The sequence below is a fragment of the Thunnus albacares genome, chromosome 7 (genome assembly GCF_914725855.1).
Source record: "Thunnus albacares chromosome 7, fThuAlb1.1, whole genome shotgun sequence".
NCBI lineage: Eukaryota > Metazoa > Chordata > Actinopteri > Scombriformes > Scombridae > Thunnus > Thunnus albacares.
This window is the reverse complement of record NC_058112.1, coordinates 34,353,306-34,372,182: the sequence shown is the minus strand read 5'-3', so window position 1 is coordinate 34,372,182 and position 18,877 is coordinate 34,353,306. Positions and strand designations below refer to the sequence as shown.

The 18,877-nt window shown below is 44.7% G+C and overlaps 1 protein-coding gene across 5 annotated transcripts; it reads left to right on the top strand.

The window, feature by feature from the left end:
* The first annotated feature begins 593 nt into the window (after nucleotides 1-593).
* On the top strand, nucleotides 594-17,472 carry LOC122985145 (bromodomain-containing protein 1-like). Of its 5 annotated transcripts, none has more exons than XM_044355577.1 (12): nucleotides 594-2,007; nucleotides 4,325-5,706; nucleotides 6,337-6,493; nucleotides 6,773-6,901; nucleotides 7,634-7,762; nucleotides 8,115-8,427; nucleotides 8,524-9,288; nucleotides 9,382-9,508; nucleotides 9,619-9,749; nucleotides 13,762-13,856; nucleotides 14,165-14,268; nucleotides 15,755-17,472. In XM_044355577.1, exons 2-12 carry the CDS (start codon nucleotides 4,343-4,345, stop codon nucleotides 15,942-15,944), a joined length of 3,504 nt encoding a protein of 1,167 aa, XP_044211512.1. In that variant the 5' UTR covers nucleotides 594-2,007; nucleotides 4,325-4,342; the 3' UTR covers nucleotides 15,945-17,472. The 5 variants fall into 5 exon arrangements, with proteins under 5 accessions (XP_044211512.1, XP_044211510.1, XP_044211515.1 ...); XM_044355575.1 differs by having other exon boundaries at nucleotides 595-2,007; nucleotides 14,165-14,319; XM_044355579.1 differs by lacking the exon at nucleotides 13,762-13,856 and having other exon boundaries at nucleotides 596-2,007; nucleotides 15,755-15,890.
* Nucleotides 17,473-18,877: the final 1,405 nt, after the last annotated feature.

Below are 18,877 nucleotides of genomic sequence, written 5' to 3'. Positions count from 1 at the left end.
TCTCCCATTAATCATCTCACCACCCCTCAGATTTATCTGCTGACCCTTTGGAGGGGCCCGACCCCTAGGTTGGGAACCACTGGACTAAACTAGCTAACTGTATATAAAGTAGTGTAAACTAGCTCCACCTCCAGCAGCTACAACAGTAACATGCTGCTCTAACACTGATGCTTCACTATTAATAATCTAATGATGTCATATATAATAATATATCAGTCAGAGGGACCAAACCACTACTTTTACTGCAATACTTTAACTACATCAAGCTCATAATACTTATGTACTTTTACTGCAATACTTTAACTACATCAAGCTCATAATACTTATGTACTTTTACTGCAATACTTTAACTACATCAAGCTCATAATACTTATGTACTTTTACTGTAGTAGGTTTTTTCATGCAGGAATTTTACTTGTAATGGAGTATTTTTTCATTGCTGTATTGATACTTTTACTGTAGTTTCCCTTTTTCTGAATGAAAGAAGCACCAAACAAAAGAAAAACAGTCAGAAACATTTTTTTTTAAATTTACATTTTACATTTTTTACATTTTAAACAAAAATACTAAAAAAAGGACAAAGGACAAAAGAAGAAAGACAAAAGAACTTATTGAAAGTGAGACTGTATTTTAAGCCGCCACTTATATCTACTCCTACGTCTACACCTGTTTTTTTTATTTTTTATTTTTTACATTTGTTCGTTTACTGTTAACACTTTATGAAACAGAAGACATTAATATGACATTTCCATCTCCAGATTTACACTAAAAATGCTGTTTTTAGAAAGTGAAGTTTAGTGTTATTTCATAGTATTTAAGTAGCAGTAATCGATTCAAGATTAATTCAAGTTACTCAGTAATTTTGATGTTTGTTTATTTAATGGAAAGGAAACAAGCCTTTAAATGAACCCTTAAACTGATAAATAATTGGTTTTGATAAGTCATTTAATGGATATTTTGTCTGCCTGTATTTTTAATTTTTAAAGTATTTGAATAGTTCTTCCATCAACACATTATTGGTTGTTTTTATGGGATTTGTGGACAATAGCAGCTGACTGTTCCTTTACATTTCCTAACGTTAACTAAATGTTCAGACTGAACATCTTTCAACATCCGAGTTCGGGAAAAAAGAGGTTTGGTTAGAATACATGTATTGATCCAAACAGTAGTAATCGTGGTGTAATGTGTTCACAAAAATAAATAAATAAAAACAAAATAAGAAAAAAAGTCTTTCCCCCTATGACGTTATTTACAGAAAACGTCACTTACAGCATTAAGACAATAAGAAAACAATTAGGCATCATAATGAAATAAAGATAACATAAAGGACATGACTTCACTTTCAGTTTGTTGGTACAGTCAACATATTAACAGGACAAAGGGTAAGAGCAATATAAATAAATAAATAAACAGAAAAATGACAGAACATGTAGGCAATCAAATCAGATTTCTTTAAAAGGTTTTTGGAGCATACTAACTGTAAGTGCACATTTCCTATTGTTTACAAGTTCTCAAAATAATTCATTCATTGATTAAATTCAGATTCATTCATTAAATTCAATCATGAAAAGTTCAAACGACACGTGGCCTCAAGACCTTGTTTTTATGGATGTGAAATTTTACCAGTAAAAATAATAAACTGACTTCTGTTGAACTTTCTGTTTTTTGCTCAAGAAGAAAAAAAAAAAAGAGTCGAAGCGACTTCCTGGTTTCGGTTGTACGTGGTGACGTCACGGCGTAACGGCTCACACAACCGCATTGTTTTTGGGGGAAGAGAAGCTCCGCCGCTCCGAACTGCTCCCGATCGGGCTGATCGATCACGGTTTATCTCAATCACAGTGGAACACCTGAGCCCAGCTCCGTCGCCCTGGATACCGGCCGGACACGTGCAGGTGTGAGTCGGTTGAGCGCGAGCCGCGCTGAATGTGGATTTAACGGCTGCTTCGCTCCGCAGGCCGCGCCGCCATTGCTGCTGTATTTATCCGCTGAATTGTTGGAAGCACCGCGGTGAGTTCAGCTTCTCTCTGTCTACTTCTCCTTTAATGTCTGTCCGCTGCAGTCTGAGCTGGTTTAAACCCGAAACCAGCCCGCAGTGCTCCGAGGAAAACACAACTTCTTCAATCGAGGCAGCTTCTTGTTGTGTTGGTCGCCATCTTTCCTCCCCCCCTCGGTTACTAGCAGGCTAACGTTAGCCTGGTTAGTGGACGGACTGTCCTAACGCGGTTATCCGGCGACCGGAGAGGCCGTCACCTGCCGGGGGGCACTACCGGGCCGTGCTTTCTTGTTACCGTTTGGTCGATAACCGGTAAGCAGATAGGATGAAGCACACAGATGTAGTTGTGTGTCGGTTAAGCGGAGCTAACGGTAGCCGCGGCCAGCAGTTACCGTGGAACATCCAGAGAGAGACCGACCAACAAGCAGCTCTCATCGGCTTCAGGCCCGCTGGTTGAGCCGACCGGAGGCTCGCTGTGGTCGGTGTGGATGTGTGCTGCTTTCTTTCATTCATCCAGTGAAGGTTCATCGCGGTCAGGCTGTGTTCGCCTGCTGTGCTTTACACTCAGCTGCGAACCGAAAACATGTTGAACTGTTACATTAAAAACCAAATAAACAAACAGTGAAGCTTTACAGTAACAGCAGCCAGCTGAGCGACAGAAAGGCTTAGAATAAACTCTACTGATCCGGAGAAGGAATTTGCTCTCAGTGGCTTTTAAAGGACAGGTTCACAGTTTTTCAAGTGTGTCTTAAAACAACAGTCAGGGCCCCACATGAACACTGAAACATGTATTCTTGCTGTAATCATTCCTCCTGTTCATACTGACCATTGGAAGATCCCTTCATAATGCACTTACAATGGAAGTGATGGGGGGCGCCTGAACTCTGTGGTGCAGGCTGTGTTATTGCAACGAGTGCATGAATAATAAAAACAGTTCAGGTTATCATGGACTTTCAGGCAGCTTCTCAAATCAGATTTCATCACACTATAGATCTAAGCTAATATGAAGCTTCAACGTTACAGTCTTTTTAGTGCCAAAGTCTTTTTGTTACTATACTTCCACCTGCAGCTCAACAGGGAAACTTTGATGCTAAAAAGACTGTAAATGTGTCAGATATCCACTTGATATGATTAACTCAGACTGCTGAAGCTGAATAGAAGCTTCACACAGACTTTTAAATGACTGTGTGGACACACTGTGGATTTTATCCTCCATCACTTCCATTGAAAACACATTTGAAGGATCTTTTAATATCCAGTATGAACAGGAGGAATGATTACATTACTGTTACTATGGAAACCTGACTGCTGGTTTAAGACATGCTTGTAAAATGGTGAACCCGTCCTTTAATATACACACACACAGTTCAGACACGTGCACAAGAGGATCCAGATACAAACACGTACAGATGAGATGATCAGTCATAGTTATTATATTATATTGTGATTTTTGGACCATATTTAAATATGTCAACTTGGGCTCAGGGAAACTGTGACGGACAGTTTATCATTATATTCTCACAGTCGATAAAATTAAGAATGAATGAAAATAGTTGCGACCCTGATGTTGACACAAAGATGGAATTTGACTCTGGTCTCTGTTGTTCTCAGTATACATAAACACAGTGCAGAGAACATACAGATAAACAAAGATAAACAATTTCAGACAAGAGCTGGACTCTCAATCTGTAGAAAGGTGCAGATAAACAGTCTTCACCTTTTAATTTTAGTGCAAGATGTTTGTGTGTTTTCTTTACAGCCGGGTATCAAACCTGAACACTGAAATGTGTCTGTAGCCACGAGAAGTGAAACATGCAGAGGATCAAAAGTTTGCATTGGTCAGATTCTGAGTCTGGTTGGATTCTTATTGAATGTATTTAACATGGATGCATTCAGCTGTTTGCACGAGGAAGAGGATTAAACATGCGTCATCAAATAGATTTTTGAGAAAGACTTGTGAGTGTAAAACTTGTGAAAGCAGATCAGACTCGGCTGCACCACATGACAGACACACTGAGTTGGTAATACATTGATTAGGTTGTTTTATGTTGTTTACATATTTCTTTGCTCCTCCTTGATTGAAGGCTGGTGACATCTTTGTGTAAACACAATAACTGCCCAACTTTGTTCCTGCAAGGCAGCGCTGAGGGAAAAGGCTGTTAATCATTGCTGCAGGTTCCAATAGGTCCGACACACACGGCTCTGTGTGGCGGTCGTAGCGTCACAGGGAGAGTTAATGACATGAAAAACTGACGTACGTTCATCAGTCGGTGTCAAACTGTCACACGTCAGTGAATCGTTAACATGTTGTTTCATTCGTTTGCTTTTCAGGGTCTTTACGGCTTCGGCATGAGGAAAAAAGGTCGACATCAACGCCCAGCGGGGCTGAAAAGAGCGTCCTCGCCCATCAAGCCGTCGCCCAACCGAGAGACGCTGACGTACGCGCAGGCTCAGCGAATGGTGGAGCTGGAGGTGGACGGCCGCGTGCACCGGCTCAGCATCTACGACAAGCTGGACGTCATCACCGACGACGACCCCACGGCTCAGGAGATCATGGAGTGCAACAGCAACAAGGAGAACAGCGAGAAGCCCCAGCAGGTCCTGGTGCGCTCCGTGCGCCTTAAAAACAGTCAGCAGAAGAAGAACGCGGCGCTGACGTCCTCTCACGGCGGCAGCCACGGCAGCACCGCCGGCCTGTTGGAGCCCAAGGTTAGAACGGTTGAATACAATTTGCCCGTGGTGCCGAGGAGGCCGGTGGCGTATTACAAATACACGGAGAGGACAGCAGAGGAGCTGGACGAGGAGGTGGAGTACGACATGGACGAAGAGGATTACGCGTGGCTGGAACTCATCAACGAGAAGAGGAAGAGCGAGGGCATCAGCCAGGTGTCCAACAACCTGTTTGAGTTCCTCATGGACCGCTTCGAGAAGGAGTCTTACTCCGCCACGCAGGGTCAGAGCGACCTGCAGTCGCTGGTGGACGAGGACGCCGTCTGCTGCATCTGCATGGACGGAGACGGGGCCGACAGCAACGTCATCCTCTTCTGCGACTCTTGCAACATCGCCGTGCACCAGGAGTGCTACGGCGTGCCGTACATCCCGGAGGGCCAGTGGCTGTGCCGCCACTGCCTGCAGTCCCCGTCGCGGCCCGCCGAGTGCGTCTTCTGCCCCAACCGAGGCGGAGCGCTGAAGAAGACGGACGACGACCGCTGGGGCCACGTGGCGTGCGCCCTGTGGGTGCCCGAGGTGGGGTTCTCCGATACGGTTTTCATCGAACCCATCGACGGCGTCCGCAACATTCCGCCGGCACGCTGGAAGCTCACTTGCTACTTGTGCAAGGAGAAGTGCGCGGGAGCGTGCATCCAGTGCGACAAGATCAACTGTTACACCGCCTTCCACGTCAGCTGCGCCCAGAAGGCCGGCCTCTACATGAAGATGGAGCCCGTCAAAGAGGTGACGGCGTCCGGCACCACCTTCTCTGTGAAAAAGACGGCGTACTGCTGCAGCCACACGCCCGAAGGCTGCGACCGCCGGCCGCTCAACATCTACGAGGAGCCGCACCCGAAAAACGGAGCCTGTCACAAGAGAGCCGACAAAAGGGGAAAGGCCCGAGCCAAGGGCTGGCAGAAGAAGAAGAGTAAAAGAGCGGAGCCTGAACCACAACCGGAACCCGAGACCCCGACCAACTCTGGGCCCAGTATCACCGCTTCAAGGTAGACGGGACAGCTGGGACTCCCACAATGCATCTCTCTCTTTGATTATTAATTAACACTCTGTATGTTCTGTGTTCATCTGTAAGAACTCAGTCCTGATTGGAGGATAATAGTTTCTGAAGGTTTTTAAAATTAATTTCTGTACGTCGTGTTCAGGAAAGATTTCCACAAGGATTTTTTTTGATCAGGTCCAGTTTTATACCCTTTTAGATCTGCTGTGTGCACTAATATGTCAACATGTGTAACAAACAAAATCACAGCTGCATTTTGGGTAAATTCTGGCTTTTTATAACTTGGGTCTTATTTGACAGGCAGGTATTCATCTCAGAGCCACTCCACATGAATCATAATACAAAAACAACTGATTCTGATTATAATATATATAGAAGAATTATAGATATGACTATAATCTGCTAATCAGTGATTAGACACTGATCAATGATCTGTTATATATGTGATTCTGTACATTAGTGCCAGTCAGATGGATGTTTCTGGTAGATTTGTTCATCATTTCTATTAATAATAATAATATTAAAGTCACTGACATCACTACTGAGAAGCTGTTACAGGTACGCAGAGACAGAATGAATGTTGTTTCATAACATCAGCGTCTCTTTCTCTGTGGTTCAGTTACGACACCATCCTGAACCAGGTGGCGGTTCAGAGGAAGCGTCCCTTCGTCGAGCGGGTGCTGAGCTACTGGGTGCTGAAGAGGCAGTCGAGGAACAACGTGCCGCTGATCCGCCGCCTGCAGGCCAACCCTCAGCCGCCCAAATCCAAGCAGACGGTCAGCGCTCGCCACACACATATACACACACACACACATATACACACACACACACATATACACACACACACACATACACGCACGCACACATACATGCACGCACACACACACACACACATACACGCACGCACGCACACACACACACATACACGCACGCACACACACACACATACATGCACGCACACACACACACACATGCACGCACACACACATACACGCGACAGCCTCGGACGTTTAACCTCTTACTGTTGTTTTTACTGAACCGTGTGATTTCTGCAGGAGCGGATGGAGACGAACCAGGCGCTGAAGGAGCAGCTGAAGGAGTGGCACCGCCTCCGCCACGACCTGGAGCGAGCTCGACTGCTGCTGGAGCTCATCAGGAAGAGAGAGAAGCTGAAGAGGGAGGAGGTACCGTCACTTACTGCTGCTGCTGCTGCTTCTCCAGCTCAAAAACAAATAACAACAACCGTCTCTCTCTCTAGAGCTGCAGTGATCAGGAGATTAATCGATCGGTTGTCAACTATTTTCTGGTTTCTTTAGTCTTTGTGGACAAAACAAGACGTTTGATGACGACAGCTTGGGCTTTGAGGAACAGTCATAAACATTTTTCACCATTTTCTGACATTTTATAAACCAAATAACTAATTGATTAATCAAGAAAACAGACGCTTTATTTACACACAGTTGAACATACAGTTTTATGGAAGGGTGCATGTTTCAATTAATTAAATGATGTTAATACATAATAATCTTATTTATTCATCGTGATGCTGTCAGTCTTTATATTTCGCCCATCGTACCGCCGTCTGTCATAAACAGCTCTGACTGGATGAACCGCTGACTGTTCACAGCCTCTCATGTGTTTACAGTGGCTTTATATGCAATTCACTGTATAAATACAAAAAGGCTATTTATGGCCCGGGACTGACGGGGTTAAAGATTTACACACAAATTGAAAATAAAGTCCAAATAGAGTCAGATGTTCTAGATATGATATCAGCACTACAAACTGAGTGTGACGGTTAGATTAGATTAGACACATCAGCTGTTAAACCAGTAAACATGTCAGGATTATGAACGCTGACCTGAGACTATAGATCCTGATCACATGATATCGTTCTCTGTGTGTTCTTGTGTCAGATGAAGCTGCAGCAGTCGGTGCTGGAGGTCCAGCTGACCCCCTTCAACATCCTGCTGAGAGCCGTGCTGAGTCAGCTGCAGGAGAAGGACCAGTACAGTATCTTCGCTCAGCCCGTCAGCACCAAGGAGGTCTGTAACCGTCGATCAGTGTGTAACGGAGACTTCGGAGTCGTCTTTCTCATTCTCTATTTGTGGAATGTTGGATAGAAAAACGGAAATTTGAGTAAAAGAGAAACAGAGAGGTTTTATTTCTGGTGGCGTCTCTGGCTGCCTGAGAGGCGCTCGACTCAGCTTACATCTGATTGGCTGCGTGGGGGGGGCCGCTTATCTCGTCTGTTATCACATGACCAGGCGTAAACCGACTGGTGATTTAAACGTTGAATTTAATTCTTGACATTTATAAAGATTATGATCCTTGTAAACGTTCTCTTCAGACAGTCTGCAGCCTCTGACGTGTCTCCTCTGCCCCCCTCCCCCACAGGTACCGGACTACCTGGACCACATCAAGAACCCCATGGACTTCTCCACCATGAGGAAACGCATCGACAGCCACGACTACAGGAGCCTGGAGGACTTCGAGGCCGACTTCAACCTCATCATCGCCAACTGCATGAAGTACAACGCCAAGGACACGTTCTTCTACAAGGCGGCGCAGCGGATGCAGGACCACGGAGGAGCCATCCTCCGCAGGTCCCGCAGAGAGGCCGAGAGGATCGGCTTCGACTTCCCCAGCGGGCTGCATCTGCCCGAAGCCCCAAAACTGGAGGCGCCGCCCCCTTTCTCCTGGGAGGACGGTACGTAGATTAATCAGCGTTCCTGAGCAGTGTTGCGTAATTGTGTGAATATGTCACGTGACTCTCTGTCTCCCTCTCTCTCTCTCTCTCTCTCAGTGGACCGCCTGCTTAGCCCCGCCTACCGTAAGCTGACCCCTCTGGAGGATCAGCTGAAGGAGCTGCTGGAGAAGTTGGATCTGAGTACGGCGATGAAGCACAGTCCGTCTCGCAGCAAGAGGCTCAAACTGCTGAAGAAGACCATCATGGAGGTCCGCAGCGAGATGAGCCTAAAGAAGTCGCTCCCACCTCCGCCCCCCGCCGCCGCCGCCGCCCCGGAGCCTGATCCCGCCCCCGCCGAACCCGAGGAGAAACCACTACCTGAGCCCCCGACAGAACCCTCCACAGCACAGGAGAAGTCTTTACCTCCACCGACGTTAGAGCCGTTAACTTCGCCGCCGCAGCTCGACACCTCGCCCAGTAACTCGGAGCCGCCCCCTCTGAAACCAGTCAAACCCAGCGCGGACCACACTCCCATGGAGCTCGACAGTGACACCAACACGTCTACCTCAGTGCCCCAAGAAGCGATCAACGGGCACACCCCGGACCCGCTGCTCCCCGACAGCGACCTGCGCACCGAAGCCTCCGGCGCCTGCAACCGACGGAACAACGTCCTCTTCCGCAAGTCCAAGAGCGCCAGTCCGCAGAAACCACCCAAGACCCCAGAGGCGTCCGCTGTGTCCCCGCCACCCCTGGGCGCCAAGACCTTCCTGTCTGTGGTGATCCCTCGCCTGGAGACGCTCCTCTTACCGAAGAAAAGAACACGCAGCAGCAGCGCCGACGGCGAAGAGGACGAGGAGTCGCCGATCAAACGTCTCGGCACAGGTAGAAAAGACGTCGTGTTTCAGTTCTGGGATTAAATCTGGGATTATTTCACTACACTGACACGTTTTGTGTTTTTTTGTGTTTTTCCTGCAGGAATAGCGAATGGTTTTGTGGTGGAGGAAGAGGAAACCTCGCCTTCACCTCGCCTGCTGGAGCCTCGCCGCCGCTGTGCCTCCGAGTCCAGCATCTCCTCCAGCGGGAGCGTCCTCTGTGGCACGAGGTGGGTTCAGGTCCAGAACATCCATCTGATCACCCGAACCCAGTGATTCGGTGATCAGGATCAATCCAGTTCTGAACATCTCGCTTTTCTCATCCTCTCGTCTCTTCCAGCACCGTCATCGTGTCTAAAAGCGGGAAAGGGCGGCCGGCGGCGGCTCGACGGAGCACCGTGGACGACAAAAACAATCTGATGACCTGCATCGAGAACGGAGAGTTCACCAAAGCTGCCAAGATCTCTTCAGGTGAGTACTGGTCCGTCAGCAACAAGTGTTTTCTGATGAATGTGAATGAAACTGCATGGCAAGCTGTCTGTCTGCTGAAGACTCAACATATTAAAAAAAAACTCCTTCTCTGTACGTTTACTGAAGCTGTTTATGTGCCAGCATGCATCGGTTTGATTTATTTCTCCCTTAAATCACTGTTTCTACAAGTTCTTTTGAGGTTCTGATTGAGACATCCTTGAATTTCTTTGCCACAAAACCTCAAACTGAGGTTCAGAAACATGAGATCTCTGAAGGAGGTGAAGGGTGAGCAGCTGCTGGTTCCTGAGGAGTCCTGAACACAGAAACTCAGACTCTCCTGATGATGTAACCATCCTCCAGCTTTATATTCTGACACCAGTTTACATTATTTACACTTCGTTTCTGATAAAATAACATAATATTTGACCCTGATTTTTGCCGGACGGCTAAGAATACTACAATACCCAAGAGCCTCAGCTGCAGTTGCCATGGAGAAGAAGCCACAGGCTCAAATCAGAGTGTAATGAATTCAAAACGCTTTGTCACTGAAGTTGTAAACAAAGCGTGTCGCCATGGTGACCCAGAAATGAAAAGTGAACTGATTTAATCGTGATCTTCAGCAGTGTACATAGCCGTATTTTAAGCCTGATGATTGGCTGTTTCTTGCTGAAATGCACCTTGGGAGTTGTAGTTAAGTCCTCTGTCTCGTAGCTTCGGCTTTTTACTGAAGTATTCAGATATTTTCTAACGCAGTCGTTCATCTTCTCTTGTGATGATACAACAGGAGAGTTTCATGTTGATCCAAACAGAAGAAGAGACATAAAAAACAAACCGAGAGCCTGAAATATCTCCTCCTACTGTGTAACGCTCAGAGTGACTCATCAGGCTGATATCACTCAACAAACAACATCTCATCCGTGTGTCTTTTGGCTGACATGACGATTATCTTTGATTTAACTTTGGGATCAGAAGAGTAAACTGTTGTTAACAGTGAACAGCTTCATCTGATGAACCGTCACAATCAAAACATGTCTGACTGACTCTGAGAACTTTATAGTAAACAATATTTGATATTTAACATCATTTGACAAGGATGTGGTAATAGTGCTGAGCAGACCAAGAAGTTCTGAGTCTTAAGTGAATAAATAAAAGAGGTCACGTTTATTGTCTTCACCTTCATCAATAAATTACAGACGGGCTCGTCTCACTTTACACGCTCACAAACAAACAGGAGCTCAGTGGAGAGCAGCAGTTAGAGTCTGTCTGTCCTCCACAAGATGTCTGTTAATAAGTTGAATTGATATAATAAATGAATATTTATTAAGATTGTGTTTACATGAGGAGAATCCGCTGGATAACAGAAATATGAGAGCAGCCTTCATTCTGCTACTACTGTCAGTCCAGTCAGTAAACACACCTCAGTCACACACACACACCTGCACACCGACACACACCTGCATACACACACACACACCTGCATACACACACACACACCTGCATACACACACACACACACCTGCATACACACACCTGCACACACACACACCTACATACACACACCTACATACACGCGCACACCTGCATACACACACCTACATACACACACCTACATACACACACCTACATACACACACACACCTACATACACACACACACCTACATACACACACCTACATACACGCGCACACCTGCATACACACACCTACATACACACACCTGCACACACACACACCTACATACACACACCTACATACACACACCTACATACACACACACACCTACATACACACACACACCTACATACACACACCTACATACACACACCTACATACACGCGCACACCTGCATACACACACCTACATACACACACACACACACCTGCATACACACACACCTGCATACACGCATACACACACCTGCATACACGCATACACACACCTGCGTACACACACACCTGCGTACACACACACCTGCGTACACACACACCTGCGTACACACACACCTGCATACACGCATACACACACCTGCATACACGCATACACACACCTGCATACACGCATACACACACCTGCATACACGCATACACACACCTGCGTACACACACACCTGCATACACGCATACACACACCTGCATACACGCATACACACACCTGCGTACACACACACCTGCATACACACACCTGCGTACACACACACACACACCAACAGTCAACACCTGAAACGATACACTGATCAATTTTCCCAGAACAAAACTAAAAGTTAGTCAGAGATGACAGTGAACCAGAACCTGCTGGTTCGTCTGTTGCTTAAAATCCTCTACTTCTGTGTGTGTGTGTGTGTGTGTGTGTGTGTGTGTGTGTTTTAGATTATTAACTATACATCCAAAGTTCTGTCCATTCCTGCCCTTTATTTAAACCATCAAATATGCTGAAAGATTGATTTTCTCCAAAATCCCATGAAAATCAACCTGCAGAGACACTTCTCAGGTGTTAATGATACCCAGCCCAGTGTGTGTGTGTGTGTGTGTGTGTGTGTGTGTGTGTGTGTGTGTTTCTAGTTTATTTTAGATCCTCATTAGCTGTTACCAGAGCAACGACTCTTCCAGGGTCCATCGGGGGGAAAAATAACTTGTACACTTTCATGTAATAATGTAAATCAGACATCAGGTTTAAATATCACATGGACAAACACACGTCTGTACATATAAACAGGTAACTGAGATTGTACTGCAGCAGACACACTGCTGTTAAATGTCCATAAGTACCCGCCTCTTCAGATCCAAAGCTCCGCCGCCATCACTGCAGAGTCAGAGCGAGACTGAACACATTCACACTGACTGGAAGCAGCCACGTTGGGATTAATCACAGCAAGGTAGACTCTCCTCTCCGGGACATGAAGTCATTCAGTCTGAAATTGTTACGAGAATAATAACTTCATTGTTGTAGATATATAAGATGCTTCATGTGCAAATGAGTTAATAAAAAAACAGAGACTCTTCAAAAGTGAAATTCTGTACATATAGTCCTCAAATAGTAGCCCCACCCCCCGCCTTTATTTCTAATTGATCAGTATATTTGCTCATATTTTAGTACGAAGCCTCCTCGATTAAATCTGTTTACTCCGACATGTGGAACAATAATTCTAGTGCTTGAGTTCCACCCGGAACGTTTTGGTAGCGCACCACTTAGCTGCAGCATGCTAATGGAAGTACCGGCTTAGCCAAGTTAGCCTGGCAGGGTAACGCTTTTTTTTAAAAAAATCTATATACAACCTGTATCAGCCCAAAAGGGGGTTATAAAGGGGACGTATTCAGCTTTGAGTGTTATTTACATCCTGTTCTGATGTCGGATGTTAAACACGGTCAAAGTTCCAAAACTTGATGTGAACGTGTGAAGAAATGCTGCCTGCAAGTCAAAACTCAGGGCTTCAACCTGCTCTGAACGCTTCGTTTGGGCTGACGTCAGCTCTTCGCACATGCTCATAAACGGCCATCCATCATGTTGCTAAGGTGGTTGCTAAGGTGTTTCTATGTGATTCAGCTCCAACATGTACGGATGGATTTGAGAAGTTGACATTTGGAGTAAAGAAGGAGAAAAAGAAGTGAAATCCTGCTACTATAGTTTGTTTACGTAGCCTCCGGAGCCGCAGGAAGCTTCCTGAAAGCTGACCAATCAGAACAGAGTGGGCTCATCAGGAGGCGGGGCCTTAAAGAGACAGGAGCTAAAACGGCCTGTTTCAGACAGAGGCTGAACTGAGGGGCTGCAGAAAGGACCAGTAGAAGATAAATAAGGAGTTTTTATAAATACAGAGCTGGACGTGTGCAGAATATATCCTTTAAATCGATCTATAAGCCATCAGGAGTCTCTGAAACTGTTTAAATGTCATCTTTTCAGTGGTGTGTGTGTGTGTGTTTAATCCTCCTCTCCTGTGTGCGTGGCTGTGTGTTCAGACTCGTGTGCTCTCTGTCTGTTGCAGTGAATCCTTCATAACTTGCTTGTCGTTGTTCCTGTAGAGGTGTGGAAGCCCACCGCTGCCTTTCCATTTGTTCTGGAGCCTCTTAAACTAGTTTGGGCTAAATGTAGTGGATATCCCTCCTTCCCCGCCCTGGTGAGTGAGTGTTAGTCAAAGAGTCCCCTCGATGTCTCATTACCCATCTTGCCTCTCTGTCATTGTGCGTGCTGTAGCTCGTGATTTGTGCTCACAGCCGGTCGTGGACTGCTTGGTGTGTGTGGTGGAGTCGACCGCTTCGCTCAGAGCTTCCGTGGCTCGACTCGGCCTTTGCATGCTTGTGTCTCTTTTGAGTGCGGGCTTCTTCTGTGCTGCCTCTAGGTTTTTTTTTACTCCAGGCTGTTTTGTCAAAAAAAGGCAGAACCGGCTCACTCAGTGTCCACCGCGCTCTGTTTGTCGGTTCACAGATCATGGACCCCAGAGTGCGGAGGATGAGGTATCAGCACAACGGGGTGGAGCTTCCCCGGCCGCCGCTGGACGTTCTCAAAGCCGGAGAGCGGATGCAGTACAGGTCCGCAGAGAAACTCTTCCTCGTCCACTTCTTCGACAGCAAGCGCAGCTGGTGAGGAACTCACCGAGCCACGTCACTGTTAGAGGAGGCTTAAAACTGTTCAGTAGCATCTTAACAAATCAAATCCATCTGAATCACCAGCTGTGTGCTCATTAAAGTGAGCTGAAGTGAAAGGACGGGTTCACAATTATTCAACTGTGTCTTAAACCAGCAGTCAGTCATCAAATGAACATGAAAGCTGTGATCATTCCTCCTGTTCATACTGACCATCAGATCATCCTTCATAATGACCTTACAATGAAGTGATGGAGGACAAAATGGATTTAAAGTTTATCTGAAGCTAATATGAAGCTTCAGCATCCAAATGAGTCAAATCAAGTAGATATCTTTCAACGTTACAGTCTTTTTAGTGCCAAAGTCCCTCTTTTTGTTACTATACTTCCACCTGCAGCTCAACAGGGAAACACAAAGACTGTAAATGTGTCAGATATCCACTTGATATGACTAACTCAGACTGATGAAGCTGAATAGAAGCTTCACACAGACTTTTAAATGACTGTGTGGACACACTGTGGATTTGAAGGATCTTTTAATATCCAGTATGAACAGGAGGAATGATTACAGACTCCTGGCTGCTGCTTTAACACACTGGGAACACTGGGAACATGTGAACCGTCCTTTTCAAAATAACTCAAACATGTGTAATCACCTCTTGTTGGCTGCAGTTTTTAGTGGCGTAAAACCATGAAGCTCATCAACAGTAGACTGACTGCTCTCAGTCTCTACCTCTGTGTCTCTTTTATACTTTTTCAAAAGCTGCAATTCTCAGTGGAAGAAATAACTTTACATTATGAAACCAGAGCTGTCAAAATATACAATATACACACACACACACACACACACACACACAGTCTCGCTCATAGTAAAAACTCTGCTTTGATATTCTGTCCATTCATCTATTTATTATATATTATTTCTTCTCATCTCGTCTCCTCCCAGCTGGATTTTCCAGCTCTTATATGATAAATATTAGAATAAAAAGGATCAAATTGGATTTTGTCAGAAACATTTTTAGGTGTTTAGGACATTTGCTCGGTGGTTGTTGTTGTTGTTGTTGACATGAGTAGATGACAAAGATGAGTTTTCTTCAGTCTGATGAAGTTTGAATTAGAGCTGCAACTCATCATCATTTCGATGAATTATTTAGACTGAAATGTTCAAAACGTGAAAAAATGGAATTGACAGTTTCTCAGTGACGTCTGAAAATGACTTGATTTGTCTAAAATGTCAGTTAACTGAAGGGAACCATCAAATATTTGATTTTCTTTCTTAAATAAAAACAAAAAATGTATCAAAATAGTTGCAGATTAATTTTCAGACAGTCGACTAGTTGTTGCAGCTCTAGTTTAGATGTTAATGATCTCTCTCTCTCCCCCCCTCCTTCTCTCTCTCCCTGCCCCTCTCTCTCCACCCTCCCCTCTCTCAGGCAATGGCTTCCTAGATCTAAGATGGCTCCGTTCGGGATCCAGGCGCTCGACAGAGTCAAGCTGACGGAGCCTCGCTCCACCGGCCTCCGAAAAACTGTGCAGCTCGCCTTCGACCGAGCCGTCGACCACCTGAACCGTGTCCGTGGCGGCGAGCCGGAGCCAAGCGCCGGCCTCGCCGCCACGGACTGAAATCCCCCCCCCCCCCCCCACCTCTGAAATCCTCCCATCATCCATCTCTCCTCTTTGTCCTTTTTTTTATTCTGAACTCCGTCACCGCAGAGACGCTCCGTCTCTGCCCATACGCACAACACCCTCACACACACACACACGCACACACACACACACATACATATACTGTAGGTGTCATGTTTACCATTTCCTGCAAACTGGAAAAACCCCCCTCCCACCCCCACCACCCTCCCCGTCTCAAATACTGTAGCTTGTGACGGCCATCTTGTTTTGTCAAAGAGCTATGCAATGACTCGGTTAGCGGGTTCACAAAGCTGAACAGAGAAAAAAAAAACAAATCAAACCTGCGCTGTGAGGACTGAAATCACGGGTCTACACCTGTTGAATGTGTCAGTTTGACCTCTGACCTCCTTAAATGTGCTGCAAGACTGCTGCAACAATCTCACTGCCATGAAAATGTCCATCAGTGTGTGTGTGAGTGTGAGTGCGTGTGAGTGCGTGTGTGTGTGTGTGTGTGTGTGTGTGTGTGTGTGACACAGCAGCAGCTCCTGTAAATATCCTGTAACAAGGCCTGACACTAATTTATTCACTCCCTCAGTTTGTTTTGGTACACGATGTTGTGATATTTCTACTAGTGGGAGGTGATGATTCTCTGCTGGTGCTATCTCTCTACAGAGAAACAACAAACATGCATACTGTCTTCAACAGTTTGATTTCAGATCCTTTTTTTTTTACGGTTTTTTTTTGTAAGTTATTGAGTTCTCAAGCTTCAAGTTCTCTTTCGTCTTTGGCATTAATTTTTTTTTGTGTGCGTGCATCTTTTTTTATTACCTGAATGTTTTTACAGGACTACTTTTTTTTTTTGTTTGTACATATTTATATAAAATCTATATAGATGCTCTCAAAGTTTAAAATGCCTGAAGTGCATCATTCACACCAAAACCAAAAACTCTGCTGCCCACAAGTTTCCCACTAATGTTTTTTTTTTTTTTACAGTTGTGTTTTTCAGCCTTTCTGTGTGTGCTGTGATGAGTTCAAGTCTTCTTTTAAAGTCACAGAATCATCTTTTCCACCTGAACTGAACTACAGTCAGCTGTAGGAGAGAAGAGAATGTGCCTGTACTAATTTATTGTAAAGCAGAAAATGTATATGCATTACTTTATAGAGAGAGTATTGTAAGAAAATACTATGGGCACACTAGGAGCCACTCGTAGAGGCCTCTCCTCTTCCTCAGCTCTTTTTATGAGTTTTTTTTTTTATTTTTGGATTAATAGCATTAAATCTGAGCGGTGAGGCGATAGTGTTGTGATGTTTTATTTTGGCAGGGTAGCAGTGGGTAGACTTCCTGTTTTTCTTCTTCGGCCCTTCTGGATGTGGATGTTGTGTGTAAATAGATTTGGTACTTTAGCTGATTCTCTGGGAAAAACCACAGTTATAGCCAACGGGAAGCGGAAACCAGCCGACAGCAGGCCGGTGGGATTTTTATACTAAAACACTGAAAAATTAAAATATGTTATTGAATCACTGACTGATGGTGTCCTGGTTTTATTCACCGATTTTAACAAGTGTTTCATAACTGTTCATTTTTCCCCTATTATTTATATTTTCTATTTGTTCTTTAAAAAAAGTTAGATAAAAAAATCTAATTGTGTTAATAGAAACAATCCTAATAGAATAAAATACAAATAAAATCAGAAAAAGTCAAACAAAGTTGAGAAACCTTCATGAATGTTGTTTTTGATTATTGGACTGAGAGGAGGGAAAACTCTCCTGACAGCAGCTCACATGATTGTTGGAGGTCGGAGCTCCAGATGTGGATAAATAATAAAGAAAAACAAATAAATCCAGACTGACCTGAAGATGTTAAAAATCAAGACTTTATCAGTATTTGACCACAAGATGGAGCCGTTGTTCCGTCTGAAACTGCTGATGATCCAGAAAACTGCAGCGGAAGAAATATTCAGATACTTTATTGCAGTAAAAGTATCAATACAGCAACATGAAAATACTCCATTACAAGTAAAAGCACATAAGTATTATGAGCTTGATGTAGTTAAAGTATTGCAGTAAAAGTACATAAGTATTATGAGCTTGATGTAGTTAAAGTATTGCAGTAAAAGTACATAAGTATTATGAACTTGATGTAGTTAAAGTATTGCAGTAAAAGTAGTGGTTTGGTCCCTCTGACTGATATATTATTATATATGACATCATTAGATTATTAATAGTGAAGCATCAGTGTTAGAGCAGCATGTTACTGTTGTAGCTGCTGGAGGTGGAGCTAGTTTACACTACTTTATATACAGTTAGCTAGTTTAGTCCAGTGGTTCCCAACCTAGGGGTTGGGCCCCTCCAAAGGGTCAGCAGATAAATCTGAGGGGTCGGGCAGTGAGCAATAAAGGACGAGTTCCCAGTGTTTCCAGTTAAACCAGCAGTCAGGTGTCTGTAATCATTCCTCCTGTTCATACTGGATATTAAAAGATCCTTCAAATGTGTTTTCAATGGAAGTGATGGAGGCCAAAATCCACAGTGTGTCCACACAGTCATTTAAAAGTCTGTGTGAAGCTTCTATTCAGCTTCAGCAGTCTGAGTTAGTCATATCAAGTGGATATCTGACACATTTACAGTCTTTTTAGCATCAAATTCCCTCTTTGTGTTTCCTCGGACAGTGTTTCCCTGTTGAGCTGCAGGTGGAAGTATAGTAACAAAGAGGAACTTTGGCACTAAAAAGACTGTAACGTTGAAAGATATCTACTTGATTTGACTCATTTGGACGCTGAAGCTTCATATTAGCTTCAGAAGGAGGACTGTGGATTTTCATTGTAAGGTCATTATGAAGGGATCTTCTAATGGTCAGTATGAACAGGAGGAATGATTACAGCAAGAAAAACAGCTTTAATGTTCATTTGATGACTGACTGTTGGTTTAAGACA